An 18,605-nucleotide genomic window follows, 5' to 3' on the forward strand; every position below is an offset into this window, starting at 1 on the left:
ATAGACCCGCATGACGGCTGTAATACTAAAATATTCCCAGACTAGACGCAATCTCCGGACCCTTCACTGTTGCCTATGACAACACTACGATTATTATATTGGTCTCCTATTGTGTTTATTTTGTATAAATGTTATAATTTGTCTATTAAAGATGTATATGAGCGTAAAGATTTATATAAGGTCAAATTTGTGTAAAATTTTTATAATAAAGTTTTATTTCTCTAAACGCAAACACATTTGCCGTTTTTATTTAGCATTACAAATTCCAACCGGTGGCTCTGTGCACTGCAGAACTACATCTCCCAGCATGTCCTAACAGGCTGTGGTTGTCGGGCTGTGGTTGTCAGGGCATGCTGGGAGTTGTAGCTATGTAACCATTGGAGAACTACAAGTTGTAGCTGTGTACATTAAGGCTGTGTTCACACATGTTGCAGTTTCGTTGCAGTATTGTGTACACTGAAATGAATGGGGCAAAGAGATTGTAGGTTAGACTGCCCTTATCCTAAAATGCATAAGCCTGGGTTTATTGAAAAAAAATTGATCCATTTGTGTGCAAAATGCATACAATTTTTAGCGTACACAAAAGCAAGGTCGATTCAGTTTTTTCGTATGCTAAAAAATCTGATGCATTTTGAACCTTTTTTATAATAGAAGTCAATGGAGAAACAGTTCAAAATGGATGCACACAAATACATCGGGTTTTGTATCTGTTTTTCCCATTAAACGGATTTGTTAAATGGAGAGCAAAAACGTAGTGTGAACCCAGCCTAATGCTTGTCCACAGAGAGTGATGGGCATTTCACCTCAGCCCTGTTGTAGTGAACTAAGCTGATCTGCAATACCACATACAACCTGTGGACAGGGAAGGCGCTGTTTTTGGTCACACGTTAGCAATGGCACACCATCACAAACCTTTCACACACAGCAATGGTTTTGCTTCATGGTGAACTTCACTGTCATTCTGTGTGATATGGCGCCATCTACTGGTGAAGAAATATACAACACAGGGCAAGGATATACACACATGCTGCATGGCAAACAACAAACGCTGAGTTGCAGTTGTGTGCAGCGTACAATAAACTCTATGCTGAGAAATAGGACAATTAATATTTTAGTAAAAAGGACGTGATGGAATCCTTTTTATAAATTACAGGGAGGAAGAAGGGAAAGGGAGGACATGATGGAAACCTTCATATATATTACAGGGAGGAAGAAGGGAAAGGGGAGACATGATGGAAACCTTTATATATATATTACAGGGAGGAAGAAGGGAAAGGGGAGACATGATGGAAACCTTTATATATATATTACAGGGAGGAAGAAGGGAAAGGAGGACATGATGGGAACCTTTATATATGTTACAGGAGGAAGAAGGGAAAGGAGGACATGATGGGAACCTTTATATATGTTACAGGAGGAAGAAGGGAAAGGAGGGACATGATGGAAGCCTTTATATATGTTACAGGAGGAAGAAGGGAAAGGAGGACATGATGGAAACCTTTATATATGTTACAGGGGGAAGAAGAGGAAGGGAGGACATGATGGAAACCTTTATATATGTTCCATGAGGGAAGAAGGGAAAGGGAGGACATGATGGAAACCTTTATATATGTTACAGGAGGAAGAAGGGAAAAAGGGGACATGATGGAAATTTGAGTCAAAAAGGTTTTATTTTGTTGAATATATCCCATGTGTAACATATTAGCATTAGCCATCACAGACCTCTCACACACAGCAATGTTTCTGCTTCCACATTAAACTCTACTCTCATTCTGTGTGATATTGTGCCATCTACTGGTAGGAAAGTATAAAGTGTGTGTGTGTGTGTGTATACACATCCACCAGTATACAAACAGCATCACAGCTTACCAGGAGTAACCAGAGGGGAGGGGGTGCTGGGTGTATATAGAGCACGGACCTGATTCCTGCCAGGTGAGACTGAGCCGGAGCTATGCAGCTATACTGGGTTTTGTATTCCTTATTTTGTGTATTTCTATGCTATTTATTTTCACAATATGTATTATGATTTTATGTTGTGTAAGAAAAGGATAAGTTTGTAACGCTTCCATGTTTAAATCTAAACCGATGTGTATATTGCTTTAAGAGTGTTGCATTTTGGGTAAATTTGTATATAAGTTATCTATTCTTCACTGAGGAAAGGAGTGAGTATACTCCTGAAACGCGTCTGATAAGATAACTGAATCGATAAATATATTTGGCACATATTCACCTTTTCTCTCAGCCTCTACCCTGCAATTGCTGGAACCGTTGCCAGAGATTCAAACGAGTGCGCGCTCTACACCATGCGGAAACAGTGACAGCCTCCTGTGTATCCTGCACATGCCGATAAGGTAGAACAGCGGAGACCGGAGAGAGACACGCTCCAAAGCCCGACCAACTCATCCTTCATACGGCTACTGACTACTGGATATTGGGTGAGAGGTGGTCTATCCACCGATACAGTTTGTATACAGTATCAGCCACGATAATTACAAACACTCACCACATCGCATTTACTCGTACTTCACACGTAACAGATCGGCACTTGTATACAAAGTGAGATCTATGGAACTGAGACATATACCTGGGACATAATATAATGTACGACTGAACTGAGACACATATGTGGACACAGCGTAACCCACAATTGGATAAGGGTCATACAAACTAAGCCCTATTGAAACATTGTAACAATATTATGATATTGCATCTATCATTATCTGGCTTCAAATCGGCAGGGGACAAGAGGCCAGAGAATTTAAACGCCACAAAGACATTGTATCTATATACAAACTGCGATATTTATTGATAGAACAGCCGGCGCAAGGGCCCCGCGCTGACGCTCTATTTTTAGTAAATTTTATTATTTTTTTTTTTTTATGTAATGAAATATTTGTTTGTTGATCTATAAGACTATGTTTATTCCTATAAAATGCATGTACTTTTAATTTTATTTAATTTTATAAAATTGTGATATAGTTTAAGATAAATATCTCTCCGCAAATATGAGATCTATAGGATTCACTCCTAGAGAGCCTACACACGATTTTATTATACAGTATTCTTGGGCGTTAGAATAGTAGTGCACTCGGAGTATACATCCTTTAATACCTTCCACATCCATAGTAGGGTGCAGCGAACATACACTAAATTTGTGTATAAAGACACCTGGAAGCCTTAGGTTTGCAGAGAGTCTGGCTCAGAGTATGTGAGCTGGGAAATGTGCTGCTTGATACTAAGGCAGCTGCAACAAACCCCGATCTGCTGAATATTATTTGTTTTGTTATTTTGCTTAAAATAAAGAAGAAGCAATTTTTTGCAATCACTGAGTGACATCGCTTTCTTTTTGCGACCTCAACAAATGCCACACCTCAACAATGGGACACATGGGGGACTGGCTATTATTTGGGCACTAGTGGGGAGGGCTGGCTACTGTATGAGACTATGGGGAGGGCTGGCTACTATATGGGACTATGGGGAGGGCTGGCTACTATAGGAGACTACAGGGGAGGGCTGGCTACTATAGGAGACTACAGGGGAGGGCTGGCTACTATATGGGACTATGGGGAGGGCTGGCTACTATATGGGAGGGCTGGCTAATATGTGGGGCAGTTTTGGTTGGGTTGGCTTCTACATGGGGCAATATTGGGGGGGTTGGCTATTACATGGGGCAATATTGGGGGGGTTGGCTATTACATGGGTTGGGGTTTAATTATGGCATAGCAATATATCATGTAATTTATCATAGTGCACAGTGCTGGGAGACCACACCGCACGCTACTCTGGCAGTGTCAGCACCGCTGCATTTGCGCTTCAATAATTATCAAGGTTGGCCCCCGACTTTGTCACGTATTTTAATTTTGGCCCACTGTGTATTTGAGTTTGACACCCCTGGTTTAGACTTTGAAAACAGGATCTGTGCTGAGAGTCTGAAAAGTAGTACAGCCATGCTGGCTGGGTTGCGTGCTGAGAGGTAGAAGAGGTTCAGAGAAGTAGAGAGGAGGATGTCAAGAGAGTCCCAACCCAAAGTAGTACTGTGCTCTGCCGGAACTTGAGAAGTAGAATACTTGAGAGTAGAGAGAATACTTGTGCCCGTGTTTTGACTCTTTGGCCACCTATTGCCCACCAGTGTCAGGTGACCTGTCCTAGAGGGTGACACAAGCCCCAGACCTTGATACCTGGATTGAGCAGAGTGGCCAAGGTTTCCTGGTGACATCCGCACTGCGAGATAGAGTACGTAGGCTTCTAGCAACTTTGCTTTATCTGGATCAGTTCCTCTTTCTTCAGGATACTGTCCTGCACTTTTACACTTGTTCACGGTGTGGGCTGGGATGATCCCTGACTTGTCCTCTCTAAGAGTGCGTTCAGCACTGCATAGTGTGTGGGAGTGCTCTTGCGTCCCATGTGTGTGCGTCCACTACCACACCTCAGACTACACTACACTGACTATTTGAGATCTCTAACAGGGGACCTGGCATAAGCCAGGGCCCAGCTTGACCGCTGTCCTTTCTCTACAGAAACCAGAGTAAGACTCACTAAAGGTGTAGCTACACTTCCTGTCCCCATGTGACAACTTCCTACAGCATATGTAATATGTGCTGTGAGTGGGTGAGAAGAGAGTGCAAGAGAAAGAGAAAGACAGAGATAGGTAGAAAAGAGAAAGAGCTCTCATTGGTGCACAGATCACAGAAACAATAACCCTTTAAGTGCTACAGCTGTGTAATACTTAGGTATACATACTAGCGACATCTAGTGGTAAAACTTAGGTACTACTACATTACCACTACTACCTTGAAGTACAGACTTTTGAAAGGGGTGTAAAAACAAGTAACACCTGTGGTGGGACACCACACAGACACTGCAACTATATACAGATACTGCACTGCCACAGTATATACAGACTCTACAGACACCTCAGCTGCTGCAGAACGTCATCATACACCTCAGCTGCTGCAGAACCTCATTATTTCATCTTATTTCCTGATTATCTTAGGATAGACATATTCACTTACTGTAGCCTTACCAATCTGAATTACCAAGACTGAAGTCTGTAGTGTGCAACTACTGCCACTAAATGTCGCTGTTCTACTCCACATCTGATAGCTAAAAGTGTAGAAGGGTTACCTGATGTCTCTATTATTGATGATGTGAATTTCTTGCCTCTGTCTTCGGATTTTCTGCTAACCAATCCCTGAGCTAGTAACCTCAGGAGCTCTAGCCTACCACAGAGGGTTATCCCAAGTATATTGCCCAATCAGATGCTCTCCTGATATATATATATATATATATATATATTGGGGTAGGACTAATGGGTTCAGTTCAGTCTTCTCTACCTCTGCTACCTCTGAGGGAGTCTACAAGTATCAAAACTGAGTCAATGGTTTAGCTAAGTGCAAAGGCCGATTCTCTACTGCAACTTGCTAGCGTGTCCCTAAAGGGTCTCCAGGCCAAACAACTCTTCCACTAGGTCAACCTGAACTCCCTATTATCATGTCACTCAATGTCAACATAATAGCATAAGGCGAGGTTTCTTCTGGTGGATTCAGGACTTGTCTCTAACAGCCCCAGCTGAGCCACTGCGCCTGAATAGGCCCCAAATCCATAGCCGCAGTCTCCTAATTACCTACGCTCCACAACTAAAGTCTATTACAACTAACTACAGCTATATTCTCAAGTATATATCCTCCTCAGTATTGTCTTAAGTGTATTTCAAGCAGCCCAAGTGTATTCCAGTATTACAAGTCTTTATTGTATTCCCAAAGATTGTGAAGTCTTATCAGTGTTCTGTGGACTCACTGTATATTTCTGAGAACTTTGTCTGTTGCCTCCTCACTGGAGTGATTATCGCCTTGAAGAAAAGGTTGTTGTGTTTGAAGCTGTGCACTTCTATACTTCTCCTTCAAAGTGTCACAGTAGAAGCTATCCCTTTCCTTTTGCACCCATGCCTGCAGCTGTGTGAGAGCCCCCTTCGCTACACTACGACAGCGATTACAACTCTCAACTGCGCGAGGTGCTGCCGAGCCAGCGTTCAGGGGTGGCCAGCTGCTCCCACTCCTGGCTCACTGTGACAAGTGGCCGTGGGATGCTCTGTGCTCCCCAACATCTGCCCCCCTGTGTTACTGCTGCTCCCCGGTACACCCGCCGCTCTACTACTAATTCAGCAATGTAATATTTTCTGACATTGCTTCTGATCTTCCCTAAATAACCTCAGATTGTGCCACCTTACTCATGTTCTTTCCCAAAAAAGATAAAGTGATCTTCATTGCAGTGAAGCAGACACAGCAATTCTAAAGGCGTCTTCTGTACAGAACAAACATGCTGGGTGCAGAAGGGCAGCTAAGGGTTAACCCTCCGTATAGGAGGGAGTGGAGGATGGGTGGCACATGAACTGACACTACTCTGCAGAATATTCCTTAAAAACTCAATACCTATAGTAGAGAGAAGAGTAAAAAGTTTTTCTCTTCTGCACACTTTTCCTTTGCAAAGAACTGAGACAAGGACGAGGTTGATCACCTCCTAGAACATGGCTTCCACATCTAATAAACTCTACCAGGACCCCGGCTTTGATGCAAGACGACTTGTCGATACTTATTTATCCAATAAATCGGTTGAGGTTTTTGGGGATGAGCTTCTGAAAATCCCCATGGAGAAAGTTCATAATAGTTTGAGTTCAGGTATGCACCATCCTAATGTGGGATGAGTAGGTGAGTTTATATGGTGATTTGTCTATTATATTATATAAGTTAAAAGGATTTTATGATTTCTGATATTTTACTCTTTTTACTGTATGAACATAAATTGTGCAATGTAACCGCTCCATGCTGGTGTGCCAAGCGGAGTTTCCTAGTAACAGAGTTTGTACTTGCAGGTCGTGTTCGGGGGACAACTCTCATGGACATCAGCTTGAGTTCCTATATCCACTATCTTTATCCAACCTGTGAAATCTTTAAGGAAATAACTTTGATGAGATTTGGTGACGCATGTGTGATGGAGCTGAAGAAATGGCTGTATGACCACACTGGAGCCTATGACTGGTCACACACCGCGGCCATCATAAAGGAGCTCGAAGGAGACAGGTCCAGTATCTCCTCATTGGTTTGATGTTGGTCAGTAGAGAGTGCGAGTTGGACGCAAGGATCAGTTCAGTCTGTGCTAGTGTGGTGACCGAGGGGTTGCGGCACGCTGCGGCAATTGTCATGGGGCTTGAGTACACTGGCTTTCCCAATCCCCTACATACACTTTGTTCCTATTAGAGTCTTTCCACACTGTGTTGTGCAAGACACAATCACAAGGAGTTCAGGGGAAAACAGCAGAACTTTAATTGAACTTGGAATGTCTTAAAGGTGCAGTATCAAATAATAATAACAGTTCTTGTATTGAAGTTACAATGCATAGTAGTGAAGCTTGAGATGGGGTCTGTTGGGGGATTTCCCTTTAAAGGGAACCAATCACCACCAAATGCCTCTGAAACTCTGCATATAGTGTATTGAAGCCCCTAGCACTGACAGCTATCAGCTTTCCACATATCCCTTAAAATTTTAAAAATTTACTTTGTAAATGTCCGCGCGTTGTATGTAAATTACCCTCAGCTAGGCATGTGGGCGCTCAAGTTGGCTGTAATCCCACCTCTCTGTAAGTGTCAGCACTCTATGACGCACAGCAGGCTCCTGTACTGAGCGTCGCTCCCAGAGATACGTGATTACAGCTAATTCGAGCGCCCTCCGTTACTAGTTCGCCGCTGAGGACCGCCCTTATACTTAGCTAAGCCTAATTTACATATTGCGTGGGACATTTACAAAGTACATTTTTGGGGGATACTTGGAAAGCAGGTACATGTTTTGAAACAGTGCTGAGGGCTTTATTACACTATATGCATAGCCTCATGGGCATTTTGGCATTGATTAATTCCCCTTTAGAGAATTTAAAAGGGAACTATCAGCAAGTTAGAAGAATCTAACCTGCTAATAGCCGCCTATTATGCATGGGGCGCCGAGGAGGAAAGTATGTCTCTTACCTTCATCCTCGGCGCCCCTCCAGTATCAAGTGCGTGGTCTGGTTAGACTGTTAGGAGCACAGGGGCATCATCAGGAGCACTGCCCCACCCCCATAACACCAATTCACCCCTGGCTGTCCCGCCCCTTTCTAATGATAGTCAATAGAGTGGGCCAGCTGAGGGCAGGATGGATGGCCGATAGGACAGTTTCAGACTTGAGAGGTTTAGGCAGTGGTGACAGGGCAGACTACTTAGAGGGCACAGTCCAGGAACTACTATTCTCTGCTGTAGAGGGTCTTGACAACTTTGGCAACATGGCCGATACAGAGTAGACATAAAACCAGTACTCACAAAAAAAATCCAACCGTGCTGTGAAGCGACACCATTCGGGCACATCCGGAAGTGGTTGGCACCACCATATTAGCTGGTAGGACCGAACCTTGGTGTTGACCGGAAACAAGATTCAACAAAAGCAGGGGGGCCAAACTGCAATAAACACAAGTTTTCGAACTCCTGGCTAGGCCTGACTTGACTTGAGACACCCTGTGGAACACAGGACTTGACTGAAGACTTGAGACCTAATGACCTTCTGAGCATGGACAGGCTGGATCCCTCTGGGGTAGTTGCACCACTGTAGATGTAGACAAAAAAGGCCAGGAGGATGGCGCCTCATGTAATCCTGTTATGTAGACCGTAAACTGTAATAAGGTGGACTCTCATCTTGAAGCCCCTTGGGCTTTGTGCATATCACCCTGCCTTGGGGTAGCTCTTGATGGCTGTCGGCTGATGGATCCAGGGAACAGGGACCTCCCAGTGTCCGGGCAGTAAAGAGAAAAAATACCTGGGAAAATATTTGCTGCTGCCAAAAATCTTTCTTCGCAACGCGTTTCAGGAGTCTTAGATGACGAAGCCAGGAGATTGCAGCCAGAAGTTAAGACTCTTGAAATGCGTTGTCGCCGTTTTTATGTATGATTTTATACTAGTTTTATACCAATGAATCAACCTTTTAATTTTACATCACACTCGTTGTGGAAAAAGATTTTTTGGCAGTGCCAGGAATTTGCCGGGTATTTATAGATATGACATTTACTAACATAGAGATCGGTGTAACTCCTATCCATGGACCGGCTGCAGAAGTGTGAACGTTTCAGCTTCCGATTCATAGTATTATTGCAAAACATTGCGGGAAGTAAGATACTCTTGACATTGATTCAGAAACACAAAGTTTACACCCACAGGACTCGTTTCAGCCCGTCTAAAGTCTTCATCGCTACAAAGTTGGCAAAGGCTTTGGACGTGCCGAAACGTATCCTGTGGTTGTAAACTTTATGTTGCTGAACAAACGCCAAACATAATAGAGTTCAGTGAGTGCCAGGCATAATGTACTTCTACTTACTAGTGATCACACAGCCACGGGCACCACAGTGATGGAGTGCCAACCTTGTCTCGTACCTGCATCATGGAGAATATGAGCAGAAGATACAATATCCTCATCCTATATACACACCAGTCGTAATAATATCAGAAGCACCAACTGGGATCTGTGCACTAATATCATATCAAGATGAAATTTTGACTAAAAAACTAAAATATTCTCAACATTTTTGTATTTTTCAGGGGCCATCGAGAGTGGAAAGACATAAAACTAAAGAAGGCAAATCACACAGGTCATAAAATGTGACATCAACAAGGAGAACCTCACGGATCCATTGGTCGTACCACCGGCCGACTGTCTGATAACGTTCCCTTTAGTTGAGTGCATCAGCAAAGACAAAGAAGATTATGTCCGGAATCTAAGAAAGATCCTAAAGTTTTTAAAACCCAGAGGTCACCTGTTACTCTTAAGGATTGTGAATGGATCATATTACATGGTCGGGGAGGAGAAGTTCCATGTTGTCACTTATGATAAGAACTTTGTACGAGAGGTTCTTGTTAGAGAAGGGTTTAGAATCGATCAGTATGTTCTCAAGAGAAAAGCAAAATGTGATTTACTGGATTATAAGGCTCTGCTATATGTGGAAGCCCAAAAAGAGCAGCAGATGTGAGAAGGCTTTCTTATCCACGGGAACCTCTATCTTCCTTCTTTCTCTGTAGTTTTCCATTGGGTCCCAATATAATTTCTTATCATTACACTGAATAATTGGTAATTATACAAAAAAAATTATCACCTTCCGCATGATGACTTTAGGTCTCATCTTACGACCTATAATATTCGTTATTGATACATAGGTCAACATAGGTCCATTTCTGGAGGGGCGATATTCCATTATATCATGGGGTTTTATATCTTGTTTATACACCATGAAGTTGTGTTTGCTTTTGCAGCTTCTGCTTGGTATTGAGAACTGCCGCTTAACTTAAAGGGGTTTCCTGACAATCAAACTCCTTTTCAACTGTTTAACCAATGAACATATATCGGTAAATAAAGTGTTTTACTACTTTTCTGTGGTCTTTTATGGTTTCCTTCTGCTTTTACAAGAACTTTACATAAGTGTTAATGTTAATTTATATTTTTGAAGTTGTTTTTGAAGCCCTCAATGGTCCTACTAAGACCAACTCCTGAGATTCACACTTCTTATCCTTAAGAAGGCTTGTTGCCCAAGTGGTAGCCATCTGTAACAAGATCATCATAGGGAGGTTGAAGGGTAAAAACCAAGTTATCTATTTAGACATTCCCCTCAAAAGTGGCCAAAAGCCAAACCTGTTGGGTCCACATCTGCTGCCGTGAGATCTGACTCAAGAAGTGGAGACTGCTACCACGCTCTTCAACCACTTATAACCAGTGGTAGCATTGGGTCTTAGAACTGACCTGGTGAGATCTAAACCTTTATCATGTCTGGATGATGTATAACGTTAAGATAAATGACAGTACTGCTTTAATTTTGCCGCCTCAACCATCTCTGATCTTCAAACACTGTTACATGTGAATAATTACTCGAGACTATTTACTGGGAAAAGACGTTTCTTTGATATAACACATGATATGGATGAGGACTGGGATGAATCTGAGATACTCTTATTTGGCTTTATATGCTCAGAACAATTATTTTTTTATGTTTAAAGGAATTTCAGTGAAAAACTGCGTCTTACTAGTAATGTGATACTGTAGTAATGTGATAAGAACAAATGAGGAACGGTTGTTGTGTTAGATACTGATCGGTATTCAGAACAAATTAATGTCTTATTATACTCTGACCTATGACCCTAATCCCACATGCAAATCTATGTTGAAAAGGTTGTATGTGTGAGGGGGTCACTTTAGGATATTCCTCTTGATGATGTCATTGTCCCAAAATGGCTGCCACAGAAAAGCCTGGAGTCAATAGTCATTATGTAACAATGAGTTTACTTCACTTGCTGGTGGGGGATTGAGGGGGGAAAAGATAGGGAAGGGGGGCAGATAGGTGACTGAAGCTTATTACAGTTAGATAACTTTGTAATGTGCTTCAATTACTGGGAAAAAGTTTTTCACTGGAGTTGTCCTTTAGGGAAGCTTCACACATACCGGATACGAAGCGGATTTCGGTGAAAAGCTTTTTGATAGTGTGCTAGTTTGGTAGATCCATGTAGTGTGAAGTTGAATTTTCATTCCGCTACCAGTATGTGACCCAAAACCCTTTAACCCCCTGCCGCCCGCAGCCCCTGAGCACACATTACCTGCTCGGCGCTGCAGCTGTGTGTAAGGCTCCCAGCACCCTCGCTCCCCATCAGCCAATCAGTGCACAGCAGAACTGATTGGCTGATGGGGAGCTGGGGGAGCCGGGAGCCCCACGTACAGCCGGGGCTGAGCAGGTAATGTATGCTCTGGGCCGGGGCTGCAGGGTTAAAAGGGCCGGCTTACATATCCGCAGTGAAATGAAAATTCCGCTGCGGACATGTAACCCTATAGACCTTCGCACTACATGGATCCGCAGCGCATTCCACTGCAAACTCGCAGCGTGGAATCTGCTGCAGATCCGATACGTGTGAAGCTAAAATTTCCCTGAGCAGCCTAGGCCGACCCCTGAACAACAGCCTCATAGCATTACCAATTCTCCACCAAACTCCACGGTGGTACAATGCCATCAGGATGGTAACATTTTTCTGGCACTTACCAAACCCAGACACCTCAGAAGACGTTTCCTCCGGTGGGGGTGTGCTTTACATTGCTTTATCCAGCACTGGCCATTGTATTTCAGGCTGACATGCACTTGCTCAAACATAGACACCTAGGCCATGAAACTTCTGGTGCAGCACAGTTTTTATGCAAAATTTAAAGGGATACTCCGGCGCTCAATCAATTATAAACATAGTTTTTACATTTACCATCCCTCCGGAGTCTGTCTCCGTTTGAATTTCTCGCTTGGTCCCTAAAGCTCCAGTTGGTGGCTTCGTTTTTTCTTTACTTCCTGGTTTAGGCTTTCCCATGATGCACTTTGTCTCCTGTGATGTCTAACTGACTCTGTAAAACTGTAAGATGACTTACAGCTTGTTCAGCCAATCAGAGGTGAGTCCAGGGAGGCTGGGTTAACAGGGTTTAGACCCACCTCCCTCTTGATGATGTCATTGTCACAAAATACCTTCCCCAGCCCCCAGCCCCAGCCTTGGGTCAACAGTCATTAGGTAAGACTGAGTTTACTTTACTTCCTGATGGGGGATTGGGGGGGGGGGGGGGATAGGGAAGGGGGGCAGATAGGTGATTGAAGCATATTACAGTTATATAACTTAGTAACGTGTTTTAATTACTGGGAATAAGCTTTTCACTGGAGTACCCAGGCCGGCAGCAGAGAGGTTGGCGGAGTGTCCCTAGTCTCTCATCATCTCCCAGAGCCAATCAGTGCTTGAGTTAGCTCAGGCCTCTCTCCACCAATGGGAAACCTCCCTGTAGCACATAAAAGGGTCGATTGTGCAGGTCTGTGGGTTCCTTTCCAGACTATTCTTCAGTGAGAGCCAAAACCAGAGCCGGCAGAGAGTGAGTCTTTTCCAGGACCCTGGCTGCTGGCACCTCATGCCTGTTCCAGTGTTTCAGTCAGAGTCTGTTCCTGTGTTCCTGTATTGCCACTGTGCAGCACTGATAACCTAAGGTGAGACAACCTCTAAGGTTTTGTCAGTACATGCGGCTAAGTTCATCATCGCCTCTTGTCTTCACATCTTTGTCCAGGGTTGGAGTATTGCTTCTTGCTTATGGGCCCCCTCGCTCCACCATCTTCAGACGGTACAGATCGACCCCCACATAGATGGTCACACTCCTGCATACAGTTCACGGGTGTCAGTTTCAGCAAATTCCTTATGAGTATGATTTCTTCTATCATCTATCAAGGAGCAGCCAGCCAAACTGTGCAGGGCCTTGCCAGCAGAGTCCGGTCCTATTTGGACTAAGCCTCCCTTATGCAGTCGCCCATCACAACTTACCTCTCAAAACCACAAACTCCTTTCTCATCTAAATTTATTCAACTGTCCAGACTACCATGCCCAGGCAGCACTACAACACCCTCTGCAGACCCCCAGCGCACAACAACTCCGATACACATGATATAGCTCTTACTGGTTATTACTGGTTATATTATCTTGAGCTTATTCGCCTCCCCCCCCCCCCCCCCCCCACTACCAGCAGAGGTCACGTCGGTTCCCTGGGTCTATCCCCCCTATAGCATCCAGCATGTGATTGTCATCTGAATCCCTGTGACTTAAATATTGAAGCGTCACACAATCCCTAATGGTTTATTCCTAACATATAAATGGATCCTCACAGATACAGACGTGCCTCCTCCTGCTTATACAGCCCATAGGAGAAGATGGATCCCGGTGACCACAAGCTTTATCATGTCCATGGCTTTGACTCTAGGAAAGTTCTGGACACCTACATGTCTGACGAGGAAGGCAAGACCTTTGGGGATGATGCTTTGATATTTCCCATGAAGAAGATTCACTCTATTTTTGTTCAGGGTTTGTATGATGTGTGTGATGATATATTGTAATTTAGTGTTATATACTAATATCTATCTAACTCCTATCTATCTATCTATCTCCTATCTTATCTATCTACCTACCCATCAATGAATGAATGAATCTATCTATCTCCTATCTATCTATCTATCTATCTATCTATCTGTCTGTCTGTCTGTCTATCTATCTATCTATCTATCTATCTATCTATCTCCTATCTATCTATCTATCTATCTATCTATCTATCTATCTATCTATCTCCTATCTATCTATCTATCTCCTATCTATCTATCTCCTATCTATCTATCTATCTCCTATCTATCTATCTCCTATCTATCTATCTATCTATCTATCTATCTATCTATCTATCTATCTATCTATCTATCTATCTTCTATCTATCATCTATCTATCTATCTATCTCCTATCTATCTATCTATCTATCTATCTCCTATCTATCTATCTCCTATCTATCTATCTATCTATCTATCTATCTATCTATCTCCTATCTATCTATCTATCATCTATCTATCTCCTATCTATCTATCTCCTATCTATCTATCTATCTATCTCCTATCTTATCTATCTACCTATCTATCTATCTATATTTGAATCTATCTATCTATCTATCTATCTCCTATCTATCTATCTATCTATCTATCTCCTATCTATCTATGAATCTATCTATCTATCTATCTATCTATCTCCTATCTATCTATGAATCTATCTATCTATCTATCTATCAATCTATCTATCTATCTATCTACATAAATCCTCTGCGCTCCAGAGACATTTGTAAGCCAGGCTTAAAAAACGCCGGACTTAATAAATGTCCCCCATAATATACACTCCAGCCGGGATCCCTAGCGGCCTCACGAAAAACTGACATGTCCGTTTTGTGCGGCGGCTATTCATTGAATAGCTGCTGCACAAGCCTGACAAGTCACACTCCGGCCGCATGCTCTATTGTTGGCTATGGTGAATTGGGATGCAGTCGCCCGCATCCTAATTCAGCACAAAGGAAGATCATCCGGCCGGTACTGCAGTCACAGTCATCGGTCACAGAACGGCTGGTGTTTTAAAGGGGTAGTGCGTTGCTACACATTTATTGACTAACACACATTACAAAGTTATACAACTTTGTAATGTGTGTTATTTAAGTGAATGGCCCCCTTCCCAGTGTATAATGCACCACACTTCCGCTGGTGGGGGGAACATGGGAAGGGGGCTATTCACTTAAATAACACACAATACAAAGTTGTATAACTTTGTAATGTGTGTTATTCAGTGAATAAATGTGTAGAACCGCACTACCCCCTACAAATTTTTTCTAGTGTTATCTATATTCTCTATAGTACAATATATTATATCAGACATTATAGGAGATGTTGTTCTCTCTCTTATTCTCCCCCAGGACATATTACAGGGGACAGCCTCATAGACATCAGCATGGGCTCCTTCATCCACCATCTTTATCCTGCCTATGACTTTTTTAAAGAGGTCACTTTACTGCGAGTCTCTGAGGGATGCGTCATGGAGCTGAATAAATGGCTGAACACCCGTACCGATGCCTTCGACTGGGCCCACACTGCCCGAATGCTGGCCGAGATCACAGGGGACAGGTAATGATCCCAATGAAAAAGAAAAACATATGAAGGGTGTGGGCTGATATTGATGTAATGTATATAATAATCTACAGTTGCTTCTATATATAGTAAAAACAAAGGGTTTTTTTATTATCTAAAAAGGAAAAAAGTATAGGTTGTATGTGACAGCAATCACAGCTAAGTCCAGTGCTCCTCTTCTTAAAGTGTCCCAAGCAATATAAAAAAATAAAAAATACTTTTGACATATTAAAAGTTTTCATCAATCGGGGTCTAGGTATTGCAATAGGTTTACTCTATGTCGCCATTATTTGGTAAAGTCCCTTTCACTTAATTACTAACAGGCAGTGATCAGAACCACCAGCAGGGGCGACAATCAGGTACAGCAATAGGGGACAGGGACGATAATCAGGTACAGTAACAGGGGCAACAATCAGGTACAGCAATAGGGAACAGGGATGAGGATCATTTACAGTAACAGGGGCGACAATCAGGTACAGCAATAGGAGACAGGGATGAGGATCAGGAACACTAACAGGGGCAACAAGCAGATACAGCAATAGGGGACAGATAGGGGATAGGGATGATGATCAGTAACACTAACGGGTAACAATCGGGTACAGCAATAGGGGACAGGGATGATGATCAGGTACAGTAACAGGCGACAATCAGGCACAGCAATAGGGGACAGGGACGATAATCAGGTACAGTAACAGGGGTGACTATAGGTACAGTAATAGGGGATAGGGGAGACTATTAAGTATAGTAACAGGGGACGCGGCAAAGATTAGACACAACAACAGGGGCAACAATCAGGATGGGAAGAAGTTTTTTGTATTTGTATTTTGTATTATTGTTTAGTTTAAAGAGGTGGGTTTTCAGGTTGCTTACATCCGATTGTCCACTGGGTTAATGTACAGGCGGCTGGGCATTTTGGTGCTTGTCCTACCACCATCCTGGATAGCTAGACAACAATCCTTGCCTCCTGTTGCCTCCTTCTCCTACCAATCTTCCTCCTCTGCCACCTCCTCATACTCTCACCATAGCTGCTCCACCACCACAGCCAGGGATGAGTGACAGCAGGCTGCTATGAAACTCATCTGTCTGGGGTGAAAATAAACACCTTGCCCGAGCTGCCGAGGGGTATTAAACAGACAGGCGAGCGGTTGCTGTCGCTCAACCTTAACCCAGACAACATAAAGTCTTAGTAAAGTCTTTACGCGCCTGCAATGACAACCTCTTCCTACACTAACCAGCAGCAGAATAGCGGCAGGACGCGTGACCAGTATTACAATACACCAGGGTCACTTTATTGCAGAACAATGAACAGATAAATGAATAGATGTGTTGCGGTTCATGTATTGGGTCATATGCACAAACACGTGGGTTCATGCATGACAGGGCTACACTGTCTAAGAAGGTGTAAAATAGCCTGTCCTTGATCTTGACATAGAGGAAGGTCCATCTTCTGGGACCCGGACCTACCATACACATATGTCATATTTTGTGGAAGGTCAAGAAGGTCACTGCAGTCCATAAATAAGAGTTCTGGACTATGTCCTTGTGTTAAACTCTCCTTATCCTCCCTATAGTGATCAGGATCTGGAGAAGGATGTAAGACTGAAGGCGGCCATAAAGCGGATCATGAAGTGTGATCTTCAGGAGGAGAATCTTACAGATCCGGAGATCTTACCCCTGGCCGACTGTGTGATCACCGCAGGCCTCCTGGATATCATCTCTGAAGATCTGAAGGCCTATGCAAAGAATCTCAAGAAAATCTCTAACTTGCTGAAACCTGGAGGACACCTGATGTTACTCGGGTCTGTGAATGCTACTTATATGATGGTGGGGGAAGAGAAGATCCACGTGCTGAAGTATGATGAAAGCCATGCAAGGAAAGCTCTTACTGATTTAGGCTTCACTATCGACCATTGTGAGGTCCACAACAGGAAGGCGGAAAGTCATCTTATTAACTATGAAGGGGTCATATTCATTGCAGCTCACAAGAAAAAGTTGAGATAATCGTTCTGTGCAAATGTCCAACCTCGATGATGCAATGTGATAGTGTCCGTCTCCGAGGGTTGTACATCCCTTGACTAAGAAGGTTTCATTGACCTTGCTCCATTCATAATAAACAGACATTTACTCACATTTCGTCATCTCTCTATCATTTGCCAGGTTCGCGGTCTCTCAGGTGAAGAAAGTTTTTGGAGATACAGGAGAGATGGTAGAGAAGTCAAGTTAATGAGTTATGGGAATTCTTGCAATGTATTAAAGGGGTACTCCCCCCCAAATTATTTTTGCATTAATACGTTGCCCACCCGTAGCTTTCCATCTTTCCAATATAAAGTTATTAAGGATTCTGCACAGTTTTGCTGTTATCTAGGTGCCCCCACCCCCACGGATTGCATAGAACCCTTGCCCCCCCCCCCCCTGGTCCATCGACTGCTCAGAGCCGCTCGCCCGCACATCACCAACCCCCCCCCCCCCGCCCATCAATTTCTCTGAGACGCTCGCCCCCGGCGCTTCCTGGCAGCACCCATCCGTCCGTCAATTGCTGAGAGCCCCGGCGCTAACCAGCGGCCCCGCGGTTCACTGTCCCCCGTCACTTGCGGCTGCTGGGTGCTCGCCCGCAGCGCTTACTGGCCGTCCCCCCCCCCCCTCCGTTCATCAATTGTTCCCCCCCCCCGGTCGCCCGCGGCTCACTGTCCCCCGTCACCTGTGGTCACTGCGGCTGCACCGTCTCACCATCTCAGCTCTGCTACACTGTCTCACCATCTCAGCTCTGCTATGCCATCACCATCTCAGCTCTGCTACACTGTCTTACCATCTCAGCTCTGCTATGCCATCACCATCTTAGCTCTGCTACACTGTCTCACCATCTCAGCTCTGCTATCACCATCTCAGCTCTGCTATGCCATCTCAGCTCTGCTACACAGTCTCACCATTTCAGCTCTGCTATGCCATCACCATTTCAGCTCTGCTACACAGTCTCACCATTTCAGCTCTGCTACAGTCTCACCATCTCAGCTCTGCTATGCCATCTCACCATCTCAGCTCTGCTACACAGTCTCACCATCTCAGC

At 43.8% G+C, this 18,605-nt stretch overlaps 2 protein-coding genes across 5 annotated transcripts; both read left to right on the forward strand.

Moving 5' to 3' along the window:
- The first annotated feature begins 2,381 nt into the window (after positions 1 to 2,381).
- Positions 2,382 to 10,341, forward strand: LOC138769808 (indolethylamine N-methyltransferase-like). 3 transcript variants are annotated; one of them, XM_069948492.1, is made up of 4 exons: positions 2,382 to 2,435; positions 6,487 to 6,674; positions 6,869 to 7,095; positions 9,611 to 10,341. In XM_069948492.1, the coding sequence occupies exons 2-4, from the start codon at positions 6,524 to 6,526 to the stop codon at positions 9,665 to 9,667; spliced, it is 435 nt and encodes a 144-aa protein (XP_069804593.1). In that variant the 5' UTR covers positions 2,382 to 2,435; positions 6,487 to 6,523; the 3' UTR covers positions 9,668 to 10,341. The 3 variants fall into 3 exon arrangements, with proteins under 3 accessions (XP_069804593.1, XP_069804592.1, XP_069804594.1); XM_069948491.1 differs by lacking the exon at positions 2,382 to 2,435 and having other exon boundaries at positions 6,441 to 6,674; XM_069948493.1 differs by lacking the exon at positions 2,382 to 2,435 and having other exon boundaries at positions 6,441 to 6,674; positions 6,869 to 7,076.
- Positions 10,342 to 12,428: 2,087 nt separating this feature from the next.
- On the forward strand, positions 12,429 to 17,655 carry LOC138769836 (indolethylamine N-methyltransferase-like). Of its 2 annotated transcripts, none has more exons than XM_069948533.1 (4): positions 12,429 to 12,479; positions 13,725 to 13,918; positions 15,331 to 15,538; positions 17,113 to 17,655. In XM_069948533.1, the coding sequence occupies exons 2-4, from the start codon at positions 13,768 to 13,770 to the stop codon at positions 17,540 to 17,542; spliced, it is 789 nt and encodes a 262-aa protein (XP_069804634.1). In that variant the 5' UTR covers positions 12,429 to 12,479; positions 13,725 to 13,767; the 3' UTR covers positions 17,543 to 17,655. The 2 variants fall into 2 exon arrangements, with proteins under 2 accessions (XP_069804634.1, XP_069804633.1); XM_069948532.1 differs by having other exon boundaries at positions 12,466 to 12,595.
- The last annotated feature ends 950 nt before the right edge of the window (positions 17,656 to 18,605 follow it).

The sequence above is a fragment of the Dendropsophus ebraccatus genome, chromosome 12, assembly GCF_027789765.1.
Source record: "Dendropsophus ebraccatus isolate aDenEbr1 chromosome 12, aDenEbr1.pat, whole genome shotgun sequence".
Taxonomy (NCBI): domain Eukaryota; kingdom Metazoa; phylum Chordata; class Amphibia; order Anura; family Hylidae; genus Dendropsophus; species Dendropsophus ebraccatus.